This window comes from Lutra lutra, chromosome 18 (genome assembly GCF_902655055.1).
Source record: "Lutra lutra chromosome 18, mLutLut1.2, whole genome shotgun sequence".
Lineage (NCBI taxonomy): Eukaryota > Metazoa > Chordata > Mammalia > Carnivora > Mustelidae > Lutra > Lutra lutra.
The window spans coordinates 24,896,740-24,918,333 of record NC_062295.1 but is presented as its reverse complement, the minus strand read 5'-3'; the positions used below and the strand labels follow the sequence as shown (position 1 = coordinate 24,918,333).

The 21,594-nt window shown below is 46.9% G+C and overlaps 2 protein-coding genes across 2 annotated transcripts; both read left to right on the top strand.

The window, feature by feature from the left end:
* Positions 1–497: 497 nt before the first annotated feature.
* On the top strand, positions 498–1,796 carry NUPR2 (nuclear protein 2, transcriptional regulator; the record flags this gene model as incomplete). Its single annotated transcript, XM_047713116.1, has 1 exon — positions 498–1,796. A coding segment is annotated over one exon (774 nt), but the record flags the coding sequence as incomplete, so codon positions are not given.
* An 11,900-nt stretch (positions 1,797–13,696) lies between these two features.
* Positions 13,697–18,224, top strand: CHCHD2 (coiled-coil-helix-coiled-coil-helix domain containing 2). The gene is made up of 4 exons (XM_047713077.1): positions 13,697–13,863; positions 15,894–16,143; positions 17,111–17,270; positions 17,922–18,224. The coding sequence occupies exons 1-4, from the start codon at positions 13,814–13,816 to the stop codon at positions 17,930–17,932; spliced, it is 471 nt and encodes a 156-aa protein (XP_047569033.1). The 5' UTR covers positions 13,697–13,813; the 3' UTR covers positions 17,933–18,224.
* The last annotated feature ends 3,370 nt before the right edge of the window (positions 18,225–21,594 follow it).

The window sequence follows — 21,594 nt, the reverse complement described above, 5'->3', positions numbered from 1 at the left end:
TAAAGAAAATCCCCCAGAGGAGAGCCGCAATTTTTGTGGGACGAGAATTATCTGGGCTGGTTAACCCTCCGCACAATAAAGACGTTCGCCGCAGTGACTCCCGGGAGCGGCGCCGAGAGCGACAGCAATTCGGGAATCGGCCCTGGGCGTCGCCGCCGAGCCGCGGGGGCCGCGGAGCGCGGAGACCTGGTCTTCTCGGGCGCAGTCCCCCGGCCCGGGTCCTCTTGCCCCCGCCCCGCGCCGCCGCCCCTCCTTCGGGCCCCCGCCGCGAGCCGCCGGCGCGTGCAGCTAACGAGTGCGGCCCCGGGGCCGGGGTCTTGGGCTCCCGCGAGGAATCCGCAGTCGCGCGGCTCCCGGCTCCGCAGCGGGCCCGCGTGGTGATCTCTCGCTACCCCTCACCGCCTCCCGCTTCAGATCCTTCCTTCCTCGTCGAGAGCGGGGACGGCGGAAGGGAAAGGAGCCGCACTCGTGCGGCCGCAGTGCTTGCAGCGCTCTGACGGGCCTCCTTTCGGTCTCCTCTGTGGACGGCCGTGGGGCCCTGCGCTGCCGGGACACAAGAGTTGCTCGTACGGGAGCGACCGCTTCACCTCACGTCACCACCGTGCACTCCCTCCGTCCCCTACAACCTGACTGATGTTCACGGCTGCGGAGAGTCTCCGGACGCGCGCGGCCGGTTTCCCGTACGCAGTCTCTCACGGCTGACTTGGGGCCATTTCCCAGTTCGGGCCAGCGTAGACCGAGTGCTCGGCCGGACTCCGCCGAACGCCCCTCTCGCACCCACGACCACAGGCCGCGGCAGAGGGAGCGGCCGCTGCTTCTGGGACCGGAGCGCGGGCCCTCGCGCGCGACTCCTTCCGGGCTCTGTGACGTCACCCGAGGCCCCGCCCCCGCGGGCAGAGCCAATCGGAAGGCGGGGCACGGTCTTCCAGGAGCGCGCGCGCGCGCGCGAGCCGGCGGTCCTGGGGCGCGACGCCATGGATCCGGTCCTCCTCAGCGCCCGGGCTCAGGTCACGCCGCAGCCACCGGAAGGGTGGCCGCCCGTGAGCTCCGAGGAGGAGCTGTACGACTGCCTGGATTACTACTACCTGCGCGACTTCCCGGCCTGCGGGGCCGGGCGCAGCAAGGGTCGGACGCGGCGCGAGCGGGAACTGCGTACCAACTGGCCGGTGCCCGGCGGCCACGAGCGCAAGGTCGCGCAGAAGCTCCTCAACGGCCAGCGCAAGCGTCGCCAGCGCCAGCTGCAGCCCCGCGCGCGCACCCGCCTGATCTGAGCGCGGGTGCGTGCGGGCTGCAGCCGCCGGGACCCTGGCCCAGCATCCTGGCCACCCGGGCGCCGGTCGCGTCGGCCGTCTGCGACTGCGGCGGGCAGTGTCGCCCCCTCCGCGGCGGCTCCCGCTGGCGAGTCACGGCCGGCCCCGCTCGCCCCTGGGCCGCAGTAAGAATGGTGTGAAAGATCGGCACGGTCAGATTGGGGAGTCGGAGAAGAGGCTCGGCGGTGCGGAAACACCTCTTTAAGACTGAGTGGAGCATTTTCTTCCAGCGCCTGCGCGCGGGCCGGGAACGGTGATCGGCCTGTCGGTTCCCTGCAGGGTGCCCGGCGGCACCGAGCGAAGCGTTTTCTCCGGCTCGGCGGCGCTGTGCTCGGCAGGGGAGAATGCATGTGGGCCAGCATGACTTCTTCCCGACGTCGCCCAAGTTGACCGCCGCAGCCTCTTTTCCTTGTGATTGTTAAGTAACACCAAGTGTCCAAGGGGTGTGCCTTTTTAGGGTTTCTAATTAAAGCAGCAAGAACGGCATTTTAACTCTCGGTGGTTTCTTTTCCCCGTTGCTACGGTAACTCGTTTCAAGTCCACAAAGGAAGTAGTTCATTTTACACGTAACGAAGATGAATGGGGGGAGGCAAAGGCCGGAATCTGTACGATTCACAGATGTGGTGTGCAGGCTTAATACTCGCCAGAATAGGGACGCCTGGGTGGCTCAGTTGGTTAAGCAGCTGCCTTCGGCTCAGGTCATGATCCCAGCGTCCTGGGATCGAGTCCCACATCGGGCTCCTTGCTTGGCGGGGAGGCTGCTTCTCCCTCTGCCTCTGCCTGCCATTCTGTCCGCCTGTGCTCGCTCTCTCTCCCTCTCTCTCTGACAAATAAATTAAAAAAAAAAATACTCGCCAGAATAGGAGTGTATTCCGCTGTAATCGTGTACATGGGACATTGGCTAAGACTTGATCTCGCACCAGTCCTTCCAGGCGGGCCCTGCTAGCTCCCATTCTGAAGAGGGCATTCTGGGGCGGAGGAGTTCCACTTTCCAGAGGTCATGCAGCCCGTTGCAAAGGTCAGGTACGCAGATCCTCGAAAGCATCAGTTTCCTCTACTCTGGGCAACTTCCAGCTGTTCAGAATCACTCACAAACGCCATGCCCAACGACAGAGTTGAGTTGTGGCTTAAACTTTATACAGGCTATCAGAAGGCTGATCTCTCTGCCTGCATTCTTTTAGGCCTCTGTGCCCCTTGGTGAGTCCTTGCTTAGAAGGCTGGGGTGTACTAGAGGAAGCAACCTGAGTATTAATCCTCACTGTGACTCTTCATTGCTGTGGCATTCAGCAAATTTCTACGGTAACTACTGCCAGGTTACACCAAGCCTCTGCTTTCTCGTTTGTAAAATGGGACTGATACTGGATTACTTTACCAAACTGGATTATAGATTATATAAAACATCTCGCGCAGTTAAGGGCCTGGCAGTATGAGGTACCCAATAAATAGTAACAATGTTTCAGTTTACAGAGCACAATCCCTTCTTCCTCTCTACTCAAAGCCTTAATTCTTCTTTTACTATATTCCTTCTTTTAAAATGCCTCCCTGTGGTGTGCTATAGTAGGGAGTCCTGACTTCAAGGAATCAAACACCTGTATGAACTTGGGCAAGCGGCTTATCTGGATATAATACTGTATGGATTATATATACTGTATGGATTAAATGGATATAATACTGTACCAATTTCAAGAGTTCTTAGGAGGTGTAAATAAAATAATACAGGTAAAGCTCTCCATGCCTGGTATATCGTAGGTCCTCTCATGATTAGTATATGTGCTGCTGAAACAAACAGCACTTACATCAGTGTTCCCATTGCCACTGACTTGGCCTTCAGGATTTTACCCTCAGTCTACTGCTGTGCCTCAGAGACATCATGCCCAGATTAATCTTCCTGAAGGCCACTTTAAACATATAAAAACCCTCAAGGAGTGCTCTAGCCCTGCAGGATAAAAAAGCCTAAATTCCTTATATCATCTATTAAATTTTCTTAAATTTTGTTAACACAACTTTCAAAAACACACACTGGTTCTTGACACAGATCTTCTGTCCTGTCCTCACCATATTTGATTCTGCTTCTTCATGTGAATCTGTGCTGTCTTAGTGTGCCCTTCCCCCTTTATCATTTTAATCTTTCTAAAACAAATTCTACCTGTACTTATTTTAAGTGCCACTTTCTCTCCAAATCTTTCATCCATAGTAAATATCCATCCCTTTAAAATCCATAGAACTTCATTTAAACACCACCTAACCACTTGTGTATACAGTATTTTGTGTTTTGGGATCTACAGTTAAAAATACATTCATTGGGGGCGCCTGGGTGGCTCAGTGGGTTAAGGCCTCTGCCTTCAGCTCAGGTCATGATCTCAGGGTCCTGGGATTGAGCCCCACGTTGGGCTCTCTGCTCGGCAGGGAGCCTGCTTGCCCCCCTCCATCCCACCGCTCCCTCTCTGCCTGCCTCTCTGCCTACTTGTGATCTCTGTCAAATAAATAAAATCTTACAAAAAAAATGCATTCATTGGTTCATTCTTTTTTTGTCTGGTATGTACAAGGCACCACATTCATGTAAGTATGTCTTAGTTATCTAATGGAAAAAATGACATTTAGAGTGTAACGACCTTACTTTCTTAAACATCTCACTTCGTACACGGTTCCCAATTCATCACAATCCCAGACAGACATAACCCATGTTAAAGCAGAACTCTGTAACATGTTCTAACTAGATTTTGCTAACCTTAGATACTAAAACTTTTATAGGTTAAATATAGTAATTGTGAAAATTGTGTATTAGTTACCTATTGCTGTGTGCTATTACTCCAAAACCTAGTGGCTTAAAGCAACAAATACATATTATCTTAGTTGCTAGAGGTGAAGAACTCAGGTGGCTAACAGAGTGGTTTTAGTTTAGGGTCATGATGTTGGAGAGGGATTAGGTTCCTTTTTTTTTTTTTTTAAGATTTTATTTATTTGAAAGAGAGAGAGAGAGATCCAAGTAGGCAGAGAGGCAGGCAGAGAGAGAGAGGGGAGGAAGCAGGCTCCCTGCGGAGCAGAGAGCCCGATGCGGGGCTCGATGCGGGGCTCGATCCTAGGACCCTGGGATCATGACCTGAGCCAAAGGCAGAGGCTTTAACCCACTGAGCCACCCAGGTGCCCCCCCCCTTTTTTTTTTGATAGCCCAAGCAGGGAGAGCTGCAGGCAGAGGGAGAAGCAGGCTCCCCGCCAAGCAAGGAGCCAGATGTGGAACTTGATCCCAGGACTCTGGGACCATGACCTGAGCCTAAGGCTTACACTTAACCGACTGAACCACCCAGGCACCCTAGGCTCCACTTTTTTAAAGAAGTGTCAAAGAATCTGTGCATCTATTTTAAACACCATGGTATGTTTAATTAGTATAATTTAAATCAAACAAATTGGAAACAAGCAAAAAAAAAAAAAAAAAGAAGAAATCCCTCTTCAATGGGTAATACCACTAATTAAGTGCACATAATTCAAGTGTTTAAAATATCTAAGAACTTTTTCTAATAATATAAACATACTATGTATACCACTTTGTAACCTCTTTCACTTAATATATTGTGAAGCTACTTTTCATGTCAGGTGTTCTTTCGTAATACTTTAAATGGCTGCATAACATTTTATCATGTGTATGAATCATAACACATAATTCTATATTGTAGGACACTTTTAAGTTTTTTATTGATTTTCCCTATTTTATACAACTTGTTAAATGAACATCTTTAGAGCTAATTTCTTTCCATATTCATGACCATTTCTTGAATTCCTAGATGTGGAATTTCTGGAACAGGTTTGCACAATTTTAAAACTTCTGGTACCTACCACCTGACTAGAATTTTATTGTAATCATCAGGGGTCCATTCATCCAAACATCGGTATCACATATATGTAACAATCCCTTCAAGAGTTATTTGTTCAAATTTTGATCACCATATGCGAATTTGTTGAGAATGATTGAGATCACTATGGAATGAGAAGTTGTTATATCTAGCCTGGGGGAAGCCATGGCCACAAGTTAAAGCCACATAGCCACCTGCTTCTCCCTCTCCCTGTGCCTGCCACTCCCCCTCCTTGTGTGCTCTCTCTTTCTCTCTCTGACAAATAAATAAAATCTTTAAAAAACATTGCTCTGTGGACATATAGGACTAGGGAAGCATATTTGGAGTCAGTATAAATATTAATTTTTAAGGCTTTGGCAATTGCAAAGCATGAGTGAGCACTGTGGCACACCCAGCTTTTCTTATTCCCTTTTCCATGAAACTATTGCCATCAGTAAACCAACTGTCATCTGTATTTTCAGTAGGGGAATCTTTTCATCTGGTTGACTAGAATAAACAAGATGAATGACTTCCAACCGTTATGCTCTACAGAAGTACAATGGACAGGTCCAGGCATGAGGGTAGCTGGGTTTAAAGTCTGACAGATTTTAAGTATTACTTATCTCTAAGCATAACCTGGTATTTAATAAGTCTGCCTCCCATCATCTATTGTTGGCCTTCTGTCCCCCAAACACTCTGGACCTCATGTGAAGTCATTACAGTCTGGGACTGTCCAATAGTGAGCTTTGAGGCTCCTACCAGGAGGACTGCTGTATGTTTGGCTAAAGGCTTTGTTTGCCATTGTACCTCAATAGAGGTGGCTTTTAGGATAAATATAAAGGATAATACCATCGAGAAGACCTCTTTGTTTGAGGTCTGGAGTTAACAATATCCTAATTACAAGTAATCACTAGCAAGTAGGAAAGGACTTGTCTCAAGAGCTGGGGGCATCCCCAAGTGCATCATCCAATTTAATCATAAAGAAAGTGGGGTCGGGGCACCTGGGTGGCTCAGTGGGTTAAAGCCTCTGCTTTCGGCTCGGGTCATGATCCCGGGGTCATGGGATCGAGCCCCGCATCGGGCTCTCTGCCTGTCAGGGAGCCTGCTTCCTCCTCTCTCTCTCTCTGCCTGCCTCTCTGCCTACTTGTGATCTCTGTCAAATAAATGGATAAAACCTTAAAAAAAAAAAAAAAGAAAAAAAGAAAGCGGGGTCATCCATTATCTCCACAAGCCCGTAGTTAGTGAGGTATGCTCTGGCTTTTAAGGAGGTGATTTTGTCATCCCAGCCACATAGAATTTGTCAAGGTGATAGCTGAGTTATGCAATTGTTGGGGAATCTGTCCCTTTTCTTTTCTTTTTTTTAATTTTTTTAAGATTTTACTTTATTTATTTGACAGACAGAGATCACAAGTAGGCAGAGAGGCAGGCAGAGAGAGAGGAAGCAGGCTCCCTGCTGAGCAGAGAGCCCGATGTGGGGCTCGATCCCAGGACCCTGGGACCATGACCCGAGCCAAAGGCAGAGGCCCAACCCACTGAGTTACCCAGATGCCCCAAATCTGTCCCATTTTCCACTTGTTTAATCATATGTCCATGGGGTCCTGTTATTATCCCCACAGAGTAACAGGCAAGAAGACTGCCTATACCTGGGCTATTGTGGCAATTCTTCTGAAGTTTACCTCAAGTTGCCTAGCTAAAGCAAACAACATTTAAGGACAATCAAAACTAGGATTTAACATCCACAAAGTTGCGTTATTGAAACACAATTTTTCTCTATAAAATAACCCTCATTTCCAGAGATAACCAAATCAAGACTAATTTCTTTGCAAAACAAGTCCAATTTTAACAAACTTGGACTAATTATTTACATAAACTCAGCAAGAATAATGATCATATAGATCTTTTAAGAATTTGCTTTGCTGGAACTTTTAAAAGGAATCTCTAGGTTGAATCTCTAGGTTGAACCTTTAGTAGCCTCTCCAGGCCAGAAGCCAAGCCCAGTACTTGCCATCAGACATGCCTACAATATCTGTAGTGGGAATCCCTCATCATGAGGTCTCCAAAGTGTCATGAAGCTCCTCTAGCTGCCAGGAGGTGATATTCTTTACTCACCTGGTGAGGCTCCTGGGAACTCTTTAGCAAGGTATCAGGCCAAAATTTCCAGAGGCTTTATGGCTCCAGGTTTCAGAAAGCCAGCCTTAGTTCCTCAAAGCTGTCTGGTCATATCTGAGTCTATGCATGTCTCTCTCAAATATGACATTCCAGTCAAAGAACTTGGTAAAATAACCAATGTTTCTAATTGTGTCCTGTTACAAGAAGAACAGATTCTTATTGAACTTAAGTGACTATGATTGCCATGGAAGAAAGAATACTTACTGAGACCTTTTGAATTTTAGAGGGTTCAGGTAGAAAGAAAAGTTAGATGCTTCAATGTGTTCACAAATGAATACTTTATCATGTTTCTGTAAGTCCTAGATATCTTGAGAAAGTTTCCTTAATCTGAAAGAGTAAACATTAGTGAACCAGCAATATTTCAAACAAGAGTCACAAAACTATAATCTTTAGTTCATCTAGTCCCTTGTTACTAATTCTTGTTTAACTTAAATGCAGCTTTTTAGTTAGTTCTGGAAATTCTTACCCATTTCAGTTTTTTTTTTTTTCCCAGTTTTGATCTTTAAGATACTGAACAGTATCTTTAAGATACTGTATTTGTCTAGCATGGAGGACAAGGGGAGATGGAGAGGAGAAGGGAGTTGAGGGAAATTGGAAGGGGAGGTAAACCATGAGAGACTGTGGACTCTGAAAAACGATCTGAGAATTTTGAAGGGGTGGGGGGTGGGAGGTTGGGGGCACCAGGTGGTGGGTATTGTAGAGGGCACGGATTGCATGGAGCACTGGGTGTGGTGCAAAAATAATGAATACTGTTATGCTGAAAAAAAAAAAAAAAAAAAAGATACTGTATTTGTCCTATAAGTCCTTTTGATGAACTCCCTTGAAGATGAAACTCATTTTGTAAGAGAAGTAGAATTATAAATGACAAAAACTCAGAAATGGACATTGTTAATGATCTGATATGAGAATTCATTATGATATAACTGATCAGGAAACTGTTATTTCCGTGACACAGAACACTTCAATAGCTAGAACATCAGAACATCAAGTGATAATGACCTTATATCAAAACATAACATACCAAACAAACATGCCTAATCAGTCAAGGAGACTTTGGTCATGATTTAAATCTTGGGGAAGTTTGCTAAAACCTTAGAAAGTTTTAAAGCACACACCTAAAGATGATTAAGGATGTTGGTCAAAGACCTGATAAAGACAAAATATAGAAACTGTTTTTTCTCAGCAGGCAAAGAGAAAACAACTATTTACATTTTCGTATAAAGAGCAGACCCAACAATTCAAGGAAACTTTGTCTTTTTAATAGAAAACAGACTTTCAATCTTATACCAATGTACTTTTAAAATCCATTCATTTCACTCTTAGTCCATCCTGACCACACCTAAAATTCTTTTCCAAAGATTTTCCATCATAAATCTACAGCTTTACTTTGCATTCAGATTTTGTCCCAAGCTATTTCTTTCCAACCAGTTGCATTTAGGACAAAATTATCTTTTTTTTACTTTCAACAAAAATGCATTTTTATTCCTTACGATGTGGGAAACAAAAGCAGAAGAAAAATTATTAACTTTCCTTACTACCCACTGACAAGTCCTTTAAATCTTTTTTTTTTTTAAGATTTATTTACTTATTTGACAGACAGAAATCACAAGGAGGCAGAGAGGCAGGCAGAGAGAGAGGAGGAAGCAGGCTCCCCGCGGAGCAGAGAGCCCGATGTGGGGCTCGATCCCAGGACCCTGGGATCATGACCTGAGCCGAAGGCAGAGGCTTTAACCCACTGAGCCACCCAGGCGCCCCTGACAAGTCCTTTAAAGAGGCAGGGTGACATTTCTCTAGGGACTCTACTGCCTTGATATTGACACTTTGCTAATGATAAAAGACAATCCTAGCCTGACCCACCCCCCAGGATGCTGTAAGTCTATTTAACATATAAAACTTCATTTAGAAATTTCCTTTATCACTAAACCCCCAAGCATATGGCCCACCAATATACATCTGAAGGGTCTCATGACTAAGGTTTTATTAGACGGTAATAAATGAACTTTTCCCAACAATAGCTAGCCCCCTCCAGGCCTTGGAAGCCTTGTTTCAAAATTCCTTAAACACTTATGCTATCCCTAACCCCCTCCCAACTTGAAAGTATATAATGGGCCACTACTTATGACCCCATAGCAGCTCTTTCTACCCATGGGTCCTGTCCCCATGCTTTAATAAAATCACCTTTTTGCACCAAAAAGTCTTGAGAATTCTTTCTCCTACATCACTTATATCTCTCTTACACAAAGAATTGTTTTTCTTATTTCCATCAATCTTAATTACAGTTAATAGAATTTTTTCATTTTAGAAACCTTGGTCTCCAGTGAAAACTAAGTACTAGCCAATTATGAGCTGTTTCACCAAAACTCTTAGATGGCACTTTCAAGAATCTATTAAGCACAAAGCATGTTTACCAACAGACTCAAATATCCTTAGTTTCTTTGCAATAAGAAGTCAAAAGTGCAAACTACATTCAGTAATCAACGATTTAGCACCTTATCCTATTTGGAAAAGACCTAGATGTCCGATGAATTTAATCCCACTTATCATCCAAAGAAAACTTTAGTTTCAGGTTACCAAAGACCTTGAAAGCAATTACCCATGAAAACTTTGCTGTGACAATTAACCATCATTTTAGTCATCTTTTTACTAACGAATTGCAAAGATAAATAAAAAAAGATTAAAAAAAATAACATGAGGTTATTTGCCCCTCAGCAAACCTCTATAGAATAAAAGTTTCACATTTAGTGTTAACTTTAAAGACATGTCTATCTTAAACCAAAAAACTTAACTTCGTTTAAATACTCAATTATGTTCCACCTGGATCCTCCCCATTGTCAATGTTTACCTGAGACACTGTTCGGGAGGGGATATGGGGTGGAGGGGGTCAAGTCCAGGGGTTGCTCTTCTTGCCCCTTTACAGCGAGGGGAGGAGCCATGGTGCCTGAGGCACCCAGGGTGATCTAGAAGCCAGTTATGCAGGCCACATCCAAGGTGGTACAGAAACAGACGGAGGGAGAGGGGGAGACAGGAGAGGCAAAGTGCTGCCAGAAGGTAGAGAAGGGGTTCCCGGTTCCAGAGCTCATCAACCCCCACAGAGGAGCAGATGCCATGTTTTCCTGCCAACAAGAGGTAATACGCAGTCCATGCCAGGCCAGAGAAGACACAGAATTTCCCCGAGAAACAAAGAGAGTTTCAGCAGCTGCTTGGGAATATTCCTTTAAATCCGCATCCTGGGGCGCCTGGGTGGCTCAGTGGGTTAAGCCGCTGCCTTCGGCTCAGGTCATGATCCCAGGTCCTGGGTTCAAGCCCCACATCGGGCTTTCTGCTCAGCAGGGAGCCTGCTTCCTCCTCTCTCTCTGCCTGCCTCTCTGCCTACTTGTGATTTCTCTCTGTCAAATAAATAAATAAAATCTTAAAAAAAAAAAAATAAATCCGCATCCTGAGGTAGACTAAACCACAGTTGGCTTCAGTTATAACCATTAACCCACGAAATGAGTGAGGGAGAAGCCCCCACATCTACTAGGAGGAGGAACAGTGAGAGTCAGAGTCCCCTTTGCTAGGGAGGGCTTGTGTTTCCTCTAGGAACCTGGGTTTATTTGGAGGCCTATTTAGATAATTACCACCCAATATGTTGTGGTGGGGGGGAGGGAAGGAGGTTATTGGTCAGAATATTCCAGCAAACATTCTGTAAGAGGCCTGTAGGTTGAAGTCCTGGTGTAGAGCAATGAAGGTTAGGTATGAGCCATGAAGATATTCTAGATCCATTTGCCTGCAGAGGAGATCCGATAGATTGCACTGAGGCCATGCAGTGTTACAGAAGCTCAGTCTTTTCCTCAGTTTTGCAACCCAAATTGTTTCCAGGGGGTTAAAAGGCACCCCAAGGGAGAGTCCTTGGGGACTGAAGAAAAGAGAAGGTCCATTACCTAGAAAATCCCCCTGCCCACCCCACCCTGGACTCCCAGGTGGTGTTCCAGGATATGTCAGAGTTCACGGTTTCAAAGCGACCAGAGGCACTTGCCAAACAAAATCGCTATAACCATTGCTGCCAATAAAGGCCCCTGAAGGAGGGACACTAGGGTCCCCCTGCTTCCCCATTGCATCCTAGGCTACAGATGGGTGCCCTGAAAGTCATGCCATAGAAGGTCATGCCTTATTTTACCTTGCCTTGAAGAACCTCCCATTTTTAACCCATGGAGAACACTAGAAAAGTTTTACAAGGGAAAATTACCCAATTTTGTAGCTTAAGTAGTTAGTAGAGGACATTGATGGAAAACAGTAAAGACAGAAATCCATCATGATCTAAGCAACATTCCAACACATGTAGTCTTTACAGCCAACTTCCCTAGGAAATGGTCCCCAGTTGGGCTTTAGTTCAATTGAGTCCTGGTTTCGGCCAGCTCCCAATGAAGGTCCTGTGGCCAGAAATGGCTGGACGAGGGATGTGAAGGGGATCATCTTAGATCAAACAGGAGGAAACCTCACCTGGGAGTCAGGATTATCAGCCATCCCATGCCCAAGACAGACAACTTTGTAAAGGACAGCAGTAAAGAGACAGCATCAAGCTTCTGGGTCTTATTACCATCCCATCCAGGGTACTAACTTCCAGCCAAGACGCAGGCTTTCCCTCCCCACAGAGTAGGAAAGCACTCTGAGCAATCAGCATGAAAGTGTTCCAATAAGACCATACTCATCAAAGGCCCCTGGAACTAAAGTAAAGGAAGAGGAGAGAAAGCACTCACCAAGTTTGCGTGGAAGCTCAGAGTCCAGAGACCCAGAAGCTCTACATTCAGGTGCCAAATGATGTGGTTTTGGAATATAGGTGAGGTTTGGTGGGGTGGGGTCCGGAGCTGATGACCAAAAAAGAATTCTTGAGACATAATTGGTGCACAAGGGTGGTTTTATTAAAGCCTGGGCAGAAAAAGCTGCTGCCTGGAGCTCTTTTTTATAGTTGCATAGTATGTGATGTGACTTAAAAAAAAAAAATCAGTATTCTACTGACAGGAATCTAGGTTGTTTCAAATCTTATACCATTACAAAATAGCTTTGTACAAATATCTAATATTCTCTCCTCAGTGCAGGAATTAATGACTTAAGCCAGGAATGATTAAAACTGTCTGTTCCGGATGGTTGCCTCAACTGTCCAAAGTTATGCTCTTCTTGGGCCCCGATGTCCTATATAAGGCTCCTTTACTCCTTCTCCGCTTATGAATTATCCGAAGGCAAGTACAATGTCGCATCATTGAGTTCCGTGAAAATAAAATTTCGTGAAAGGTTTGTGCATTATTTATCCTTTGGATGCACAAACATTCCCTGTTACTGGAAACAATGCGTTAAACTCTGTTACTCTGGTGGAAGGGGAAAACGTCTCTTGACATCCACGCAGAAATGGTGTTCCACTTCTGCTTCTCCTCCTCCATAAATCCCACCCATCCCAAAGCCCTCCCGATGAAACCCTCCATGAAATGCCACTAGCCAACTTTCCCCCTTACTGCAGCCGCCTGTCGCACCAACAGTCACGGAAACGCACACACTTGGGGCTTTCGCAACTGCTGTTCCCTCCGCCGGGCCTGCTCCGACCCCTGATCAACACCTGGTTTCCTTCCGGTGCTTCCTCAAGGAGTCTATTCAAATGCCGCCTCTTCAAAGACCGCCGCCCTCTCCTGCCTCTCAACTTCCATCTCACTCGCGCAGCTTCCGTTCCTGTCGCCACGACCTGCTTCATGCGGGCGTCCGTGTCCCGCTCCCTGCCTGTCTTACGTGCTGCTGTGTGGACCTGCAGGGCCTCGCTGGCGCCGGACCGCCGTTCGGAACACGGATGACTACCAGCGGACGGCTCTACCCCGCTAACGGGCACAGTCCGGGACACAGACTAAGAGCGTCCGAACACGTGCAGTCATAAATGCGAGGCGCCGCTAATCTCAACTTCTGCTGCCTCAGCCCAGATGAGAGAAATACAAACAGATCCGACTCGGAGCCGTCGATCCTGCCTGAGGTATTCCGGCTCCCTCGTTCAGTCCCTACCGCGCGCCCACACGGTGACTCAGAACACCTGACCCGGGCGAGTAACCTCACGCTGAGAGTTAACGCGTCCGAGGGCAGCGGCAGTCGCGCCAGAGATCTGTCCGCCGGACTAACAACACGCACGTCCGGAGGGAAGCGGCGAGGGTCCTCGCGCTCTGGGAAGCGAACCGCAAGCCGCGCCGACTCAGACTCAGCTGGGAGAAGAACGCTGGCGCAGTTACTTACGCACTTCCGGTCTCCTGCCGGCGCCCAGCGCGGAGCTCATGACGCAAACCGCGTGCGACCAGGCGCCGCCGTGGCGTCCTGCCCTTCCAGCGACCTTCAGGGCCCGCGCGGACGCGGGCGAGCAGGAGCCTCTGCGTGCGCGCTGATTGGCCGCAAGCGCAGGCCCAGCCCGCCCCCCGTTTTCCGTTCTGCGGCGCCGCCGAAGCCGCTGGGGTCTCCGCCGAGTCTCAGACGTCTGGAAGCAGGGCCGCTCCGCCAGGAACCATGCCGCGTGGAAGCCGGAGCCGCACCTCCCGCATGGCCCCTCCGGCCAGGTGAGGCCGCCGTTGGGGGGGTTGAGGCCCTGCCGGCGCTTGACGCAGAGGGAGGCCGCGCTAGTAGCGGGTCAGCCTCCGCCGCCGCTCGTTGGTTGTCACGGGCTTTGGCTGGGTTTCGCGGTGGGGGCCCTTTCCGGTTCCGAGCGCGCGTGACTCCGTGAGCTGCCGTAGAGCCCGTTTAGTTAAGTGACCCCGCCGGGAGGGGCTTGGAATTCACGACCCCCACTCCGGCCCGGCCCGCCGCGCGCTCCCAGAGCGCATTTTAACTTAGAGCGGCCGTGCCCTGGAGGTGGCTTCTTCAAGTGTGAGCCGAAACGTCAAGAGGAGCCCCCCCCAAAAAAGGAAGAGGCGGGGAAAGTGTGCTGGAAAGGCCGTAGGATGGGGAAATGACCCGCATTTCAGTAAACGGGCTGATCTGAGCACCAGCAGTGGGTTCCAGGGGCTCGGCCTAGTCGGGAACGCAGTTACTAAAGCCTTCCGTGTAGGGGACGTTTTCTAGTTCTTTTCTTTTTTTAATACTTATTTGTCAGAGCACAAGCAGAGGCCGCGGTAGAGGGAGAGGGGACCCCCCCCAACCCCCAGCGATGTGGGCCTCCATCCCACGACCTGGAATCATGACCCGAGGGGAAGGTGGACGCCTAACCAGCTGAGCCTCCCGCCCACCCCCACCCCCCCCGCCGTTCTCTAGGTCTTAAGATATTTTAGAAAGTACACTGCTACTCGCACTTTAACCTCAACACCAGTAACCTTAGGGAAAGATGTTATTCATCTTTTCCAGAAATAAGGAAATTGACAGCTCGCAACAAGTGACTTGTCCACGGTCTCTCTATCAGTGCGTAGGAAAGCCAGGTCTGACCCGAGTTTTCCAATGACCAGTAAAGGACGTTTTAGCACATTGGTTTTCTGGAGTAGGGTGGATTGTGGTGAAACAGTAGGCTAGGAGTATAGGGAAGTGGTTCACTTAAGGGAAAGAAGCTTCTCTCCAAAGAACCAAAAACCACATTTTTGTAAAGTGATGCCAGATGCACCCTGATGGAACCGAAGTATAAACTTCTGACCTAGCCTTATGTGGGGCAAGAGCACCCAAGGAAGTAATCTAAAAACGGCCAGAGGAAACATAACATAGGTGAAGATTTTTATTTTATTTTAGTTTTTAAAGATTTTATTTATTTATTTGTCAGAGAGAGAGCACAAGCAGGTGGAGAGGCAGGCAGAGGCAGAGAGAGAAGTAGGCTCCCCGCTGAGCAAGGAGCCCGATGCAGGACTTGATCCCAGGACCCTGGAATCATGACCTGGGCCGAAGGCAGCCCCTTAACCAACTGAGCCACCCAGGCGTCCCTCTTATTTTATTTTTAAAGATTTGGGGTTCCTGGGTGGCTCAGTGGGTTAAGCCTCTGCCTTCACTCAGGTCATGATCTCAGGGTCCTGGGATCAAGCCCCGCATCAGGCTCTCTACTCAGCAGGGAGCCTGCTTCCCTTCCTCTCTCTCTGCCTGCTTCTCTGCCTTCTTGTGATCTCTTGTCTGTCAAATAAATAAATAAAATCTTTATTTTTTAAAGACTTTATTTGACAGAGCACAAGCAGGGGGAGTGGCAGGGACAGGGAGATGCAGGTTCCCCGATGAGCCAAGAACCCCATGCAAGGTTCAATCTGAGGACCCTGGGGTAATGACTTGAGCCACCACCATAGGTGAAGATTTTTAAAGCAGTGCTGGGCATGTTAGTGAGAGCCTGTTGATGACCAGAAGCCTTAGTAATAACAGAAGCAGTCAGGTAACATGTATTTCGTATGTTTTATTATTATAACACTGTATTCTTACAATAGAGTAAACTAAAGGAAAAATGTTACTAAGAAATCATGAGAAAATACATACGGTAGCGTACCTATCCCGTATTTATCGAAAAAATCCACATGAAAGCGGACCCCTGCAATTCAGACCTGTGTTAAATGGTCAACACTACCATTCCTTTAAGTCCAAACCTGGTAGCAGGTGGGCATTTCATACTTTCTGTTCTGTTCTTTCTTAGCCGGGCCCCACAGATGAGAGCTGCACCGAGACCAGCGCCCGCAGCTCAGCCGCCAGCAGCGGCTCCCCCATCTGCTGTTGGCTCGCCTGCGGCTGCACCCCGGCAGCCCGGTCTCATGGCCCAGATGGCAACCACTGCAGCCGGCGTGGCTGTGGGCTCTGCTGTCGGGCACACAATAGGTCATGCCATCACTGGGGGCTTCGGTGGAGGAAGTAGTGCTGAGCCTTCAAGGCCTGACATCACTTACCAGGTAAGGTTTTGGGCAGTGTTTTCTTTCCGTGGGGCGTTTTGAGAAAACCTAGTTATTTTTAAGTTCCTTATGTATAGGAACTGTCTGTAATTTTAGAATCCACAGTGCTTTTAACAGAAAATGGTTTATCAAGAGCCAAGCTTGGCAGTTGTTAGTGGCTTAGATGAGCATCATCAAGTACTGTATAAATTGTACTTGTTTTTAAGGAGTAGAAGAGCAGTTCAACTTGATTTCACTGTAAACAGCCATTTCCCCCTTATTTTATTTTATTTATTTATTTTTTTTAAAGATTTTTTTTTATTTATTTGAAAGAGAGAGAGATCACAAGTAGGCAGAGAGGCAGGCAGAGAGAGAGGGGGAAGCAGGTTCCCTGCGGAGCAGAGAGCCCGATGCGGGGCTCGATCCCAGGACCCTGAGATCATGACCTGAGCCGAAGGCAGAGGCTTAACCCACTGAGCCACCCAGGCACCCCCTCCCCCTTATTTTAAATTTAGTTTCAATCTTAGTTAAGTGTTTAAAAATCTCTTTAGTAGCTCTAAACCTCTTCTCTGTACTCTGATTTCTTTTCTGACATTTGCCACTGCCCCTTTTTCTGAAGTATGTGAATTTACTTTCTGATGAGCATGAGTGTTTGGTGTGTAGCCTGTTGTATTTTTGGTGTATTTGATACTCTCATCCGTCAATTTTTCTGTAGTAGTCCCACTTTCTCCTCTATGAAACTTCACTGAACCCCACTGGTATTTTGCATCATTGTTCTTGAATCTTCCTTCTTATAACTGGAATTTTGTTAAAGTCCATTTGCTTTTGCCTTTAAATTTTTTCACTTTCCATGTTATTAGATGGAAATTAATTTGCATCTAGTTCTAGTTATGTTTCCAGTTGACCTCAAAGACATTGGATACTGTTCTTTGTTCAGGCGTAAATCTAATTTGCTTTCTAAATGGTCCTGAATGTTGTGCCTTTGCAGGAGCCTCAGGGAGCCCAGCCAGCGTACCAGCAGCCACAGCAGCAGTTTGGCCCATGCCACTATGAGATGAAACAGTTTCTGGAGTGTGCCCAGAACCAGGGTGACCTTAAGCTCTGTGAAGGTTTCAGCGAGGTGCTGAAACAGTGCAGATTTGCAAATGGTAGGTGATGCACCAATCCCTGATCGAACCTGCATTGCTCAATTCATAGCATGATACCCCTGCGCCCTGTAGAACTTTGGGATTCTGTGTCATAAATTAAACTGACAAGTTGGAGGAGATTTTGTTTACATTCTAAAAATAATCTAGTTCTTCTAACAAAGAGCTGGTCCAGAGGTTTCTAGTCATTATCTTAAGCTTTTGCCAGTTACATTGTGATTCTGATTCTTCCTTAAGTGGGTGTAGATTAGTGTGTCAAGTCTTGTTCTGGTCACAGGATGTGGGTGATCTAGCCATAAAGCTGTGAATAAAAAATTACATTCCATTTTCACCCATGTCCAAGATTAGATATAAAGACCGATAAGTTATTGGCATTTTTCACACCTTATTTGAGAAAAGAGTTTATTCCATCCCTCAGTGAACTCTGAGGTTTGGGCTCTCTGGAGTGGTGGCAATGAACTTGTTTATATAATTTCCTCCTTTTGACCTAAGAACTCACCATCTGTTAAAATGCTCATTTTCATTTTCCTACCTTCATTTAGGCAAGAATCTGATAAACCTGGGCTTTCATCCCTCTTTTTATCATTTGGAAGGCTTCTGCTTTGCTAAGAATATACAACTATTACTCTATTAACTCACCTTTTCTGTTTGCAGGATTAGCCTAATCAAGAAGTTCAAATTGAAGACACAGAAAATCATCTCTCATGACCAAGTTAATTTAGCATAAAAATATAATTAATAGTGAATATATAAAGTATAAAACCACCAGTTAAGCCTCTCCATCATTAATTACAGCTTTCTTCAGAATTAGAATGAAAAAGCATGTTCTTACTGAATAGAAGTTCACTGAGATGGTTTGAGTTTGGGGCTGGGAGGATGTTTGTGTGCCTCCTTAAATCACCTTTTGTGATGTTCTCATTTGTGAACTAATTAGAATAAAGTGATTTTCTCTCAAAATGTGGTGTCTTTGAAGTGTGAGATTATAAATTAGATACGGTGTATGCAGGCTGCACATAGGCATTTTGCAAAAGAACCCAAGTGTCTCAACATGTCTTAAAGCATATCTGTTTTATAGTCTTAGTATTAAATTAGCATCCATCTGGATGATCTGGCCGAGCTCCCTGAGGAGCTTTTGTAGGAAAGTAGTTCCGTAAGGAGTTGCTCACTAGCCAACAGTGCTCATTAAAAAGGTTCCAGATGGAAGGCTAGGGTTTGGTACTGAGCAGTAGCAGGAAACTGTTTTAAAGTGAGCGATAAAGGAAATGTGGGCAGAGACCTATTGCAGGAGTGGGTTCCTGTGGCCGGGTCAGCACTTCCTGTCACCTCCCCTACTATATCCAGTTAATTGGTCAGAGATGAGAACCAGTCTCAACACAGTCATTTTCCCTGCAAATGTTTTTCTTCTGTGCAAGGCCTTGTAGCTTCCCTTTGCTGAAAGACTCAAGCTAGCTGCAGCTGCCCACTCCATGTTGTCTTGAGATGGGCTCAATTTGGGGTGCATCATTTTTAAAAAAGGAACCCAGCGCCATTCCTCACAACTCAAAATATCATTCACTTCTGGGAGATCTCTCCAGCCTATGTTGTGCTCTGCACTTCTGCTTTCAAATGCACCTTTCTGAGGCTACTGGATTCCTCCAATCCAAGTTGCAGAGACCGTGTTACTGCGGGGTGAGGAAGGCGCTGTTGAGTGAGTAGATCTTCCAGTTGCTGCCTCCTGTTCTCAACTGTGTTCTTAGAGTGTCCCACTCCTAAAAAATTTTTTTAAAGATTTTATTGGACAGCACAAGCAGGGGAGTGGCAGGCAGAGGGAGTGGTAGAAGCAGGCTCCCTGCTGAGCAGAGAGGTCCATACCAGGACCCTGGGATCATGACCTGACCCAAAGGCAGATGCTTAACCGACTGAGCCACCCAGGTGCCCCTAGAGTGTTCCAATCTCACTGAGTTCCTGAAAGGGGCCAAGAACACCTTGCCTGAATCACCACTGACAATTCACTCCTGGTAAACCCCCCAGCACCCATTTCTGTGAAACCTCAGGACTTCTAAATTTTTTTTTTTTTTAAGATTTTATTTATTTATTTGACAGAGAGAAATCACAAGCAGGCAGAGAGGCAGGCAGAGAGAGAGGAGGAAGCAGGCTCCCCGCTGAGCAGAAAGCCCGATTCGGGGCTTGAACCCAGGACCTGGGATCATGACCTGAGCCAAAGGCAGCGGCTTAACCCACTGAGCCACCCAGGCGCCCCAGGACTTCTAAATTCATAGTGTTACTGTCCCTTATGTCCAAGGTGTAATGGTGTATGGTGGGTACCCTAATAGTATTTTTTTTAATTCTTTTTTTTTTAGATTTTATTTATTTGACAGAGATCACAAGTAGGCAGAGAGGCAGGCAGAGAGAGAGGAAGAAGCAGGCTCCCCGCTGAGCAGAGAGCCCGATGCGGGGCTCGATCCCAGGACTCTCAGATCATGACCTGAGCCGAAGGCAGAGGCTTTAACCCCCTGAGCCACCCAGGTGTCCCACCCTAATAGTATATTGTTGAATCAATGAATCAAGGCAAAATGGGGCAGCTGGCTAGCTCAATGGGTAGATCATGTCACTTTCAATCTTCGGGTCATGAGTTCAAGCCCCACATTGACCGTAGAGTTTGTTTAAAAAAAAAAAAGTAAACAGCTGTCAAGAAGAATGAAATCTTGCCATCTGCAATGATGTGGATGGAACTAGAAGGTATTATGCTAAACAAAATAAGTCAGACAAATACCATATGATTTCATTCACATGTGGGATTTAAGAAAACAAACACGGGAAGGGAAGGAATAATGAAAATGAGACAAACCATAAGAGACCCTTAACTATGAGGAACAAATAGAGGGTTGCTGGAGAGTAGGTGGATGGGGAGATGGGGTAACTGGGTGATGGGCATTAAAGAGGGCACTTGGAGTAATGAGCACTGGGCATTGTATGCAACTGATGAATCACTGAATTCTACCCCTGAAATTAATACGTGATAATTTAAGTAAAATTAAAAAATTAAAAGGAAAATGAACCGCTGACATCAACAAATGCAAGAGTCTGGCTGGCCTGGCCTCTCTCTGGTAGAAGCCATGGCTACAAAGAGACAGGAATAATCCACTAGATACATTGGCCTTTTGCCCTGAGGTTAGAAGGGATTTTGTTAAACACAAAGTATAAAGCAGAAATCAAGTCTGTAGTTTAGCATCCGGACAACAGAAGGGATCAGGGAGCTTAGTGACAGTAAGTGAAGTGTTTTCATCTTGAGCCAGATGCTGCGTCTCAGCAAGCAGAAGCCTTTATGCACAGACCCCAAGTCACTTCCGCTCCTGCATCTCTAGCAGTCCAGCAAGTATCTCCCCAGGGGAAGAAACAGATGGTCAACATGAATAACGGAAAGAGCACTTGGGGCCACAGCTGAGATCAGTCTAGAACCTCTTACCTATTTAGTGGCCTTGAGCAAGTCACATTCTCTTTACCATGGGCTTAACACCAGAGTTTTGGGGTGCAAGTGCTTTGTGAAATGCTAACCAGGCATGCCTGTGGGCTCAGCCTCTGTGTGGAGCACTGCATTACCCCTCCCTTCATTTGTTCTATTAGAATTAGGGATTTGGAAAAAGGTAGATTTAGGGACATCTGGGCGGCTCAGTCGGTTAAGCGTCTGCTTTCAGCTCAGGTCATGATCCCAGCCAGGGTCCTGGATCGAGTCCCACATCGGGCTCCTTGCTCAGCAGGGAACCTGCTTCTCTTTCTGCCTGCTGCTCCCCCTGCTTGTGCTTTCTCTCTGACAAATGAAATCTTAAAAAAAAAAAAAAAAAAAAAAAAAAAAAAGAGTAGCTTTAGAACGAGAGAGCAATAAGTGTCTACTGTGTGCCAGCACCTTCCATACATTTTTTCCAATTCTGTCAACCTCTTAATTATACTGATGAGGACTCTCACCCAAAGAGCCCAATGGCGCACACTGTCAGAGCCCATATGCTTTTCCTGGCACCGGGAGCTCCACCCAATAGCCCACAGGCTGAAAACCAAATGGGTTAAGGATGAAATCATGGAGGTAGATCAGAGATCGAATCCTAAGGGGGATGTTCCCTAACCTTTAAGTTCTGCATTTTGCAGGTCAGCCACACTAACCGTTCCTCTGTGGGCCCCAATGTCTGCTCTATGGGTCTGCCAGTGCTTGGGTTTCTCCAGGGCCCTGCTCTCAACATACACAGAATGGCTCCCAAAGAAGTGACGGCATTCCCACCAAGGCTGGCTTTGTCTACTCAGGGCCCAGAGGCCAAGGGAGCTCCAAAGGGGAGACAGGTCACCTCTGCTATCCTGA

What these genes read in the sequence shown, in the direction of transcription:
- CHCHD2 (XM_047713077.1), top strand. Translation starts at nt 13,814, where the DNA reads ATGCCGCGTGGAAGCCGGAGCCGCACCTCCCGCATGGCCCCTCCGGCC. An exon ending in CGCATGGCCCCTCCGGCCAG is followed by an intron (nt 13,864 to 15,893) that starts GTGAGGCCGCCG and finishes GTTCTTTCTTAG; the next exon opens with CCGGGCCCCACAGATGAGAG. An exon ending in GGCCTGACATCACTTACCAG is followed by an intron (nt 16,144 to 17,110) that starts GTAAGGTTTTGG and finishes GTGCCTTTGCAG; the next exon opens with GAGCCTCAGGGAGCCCAGCC.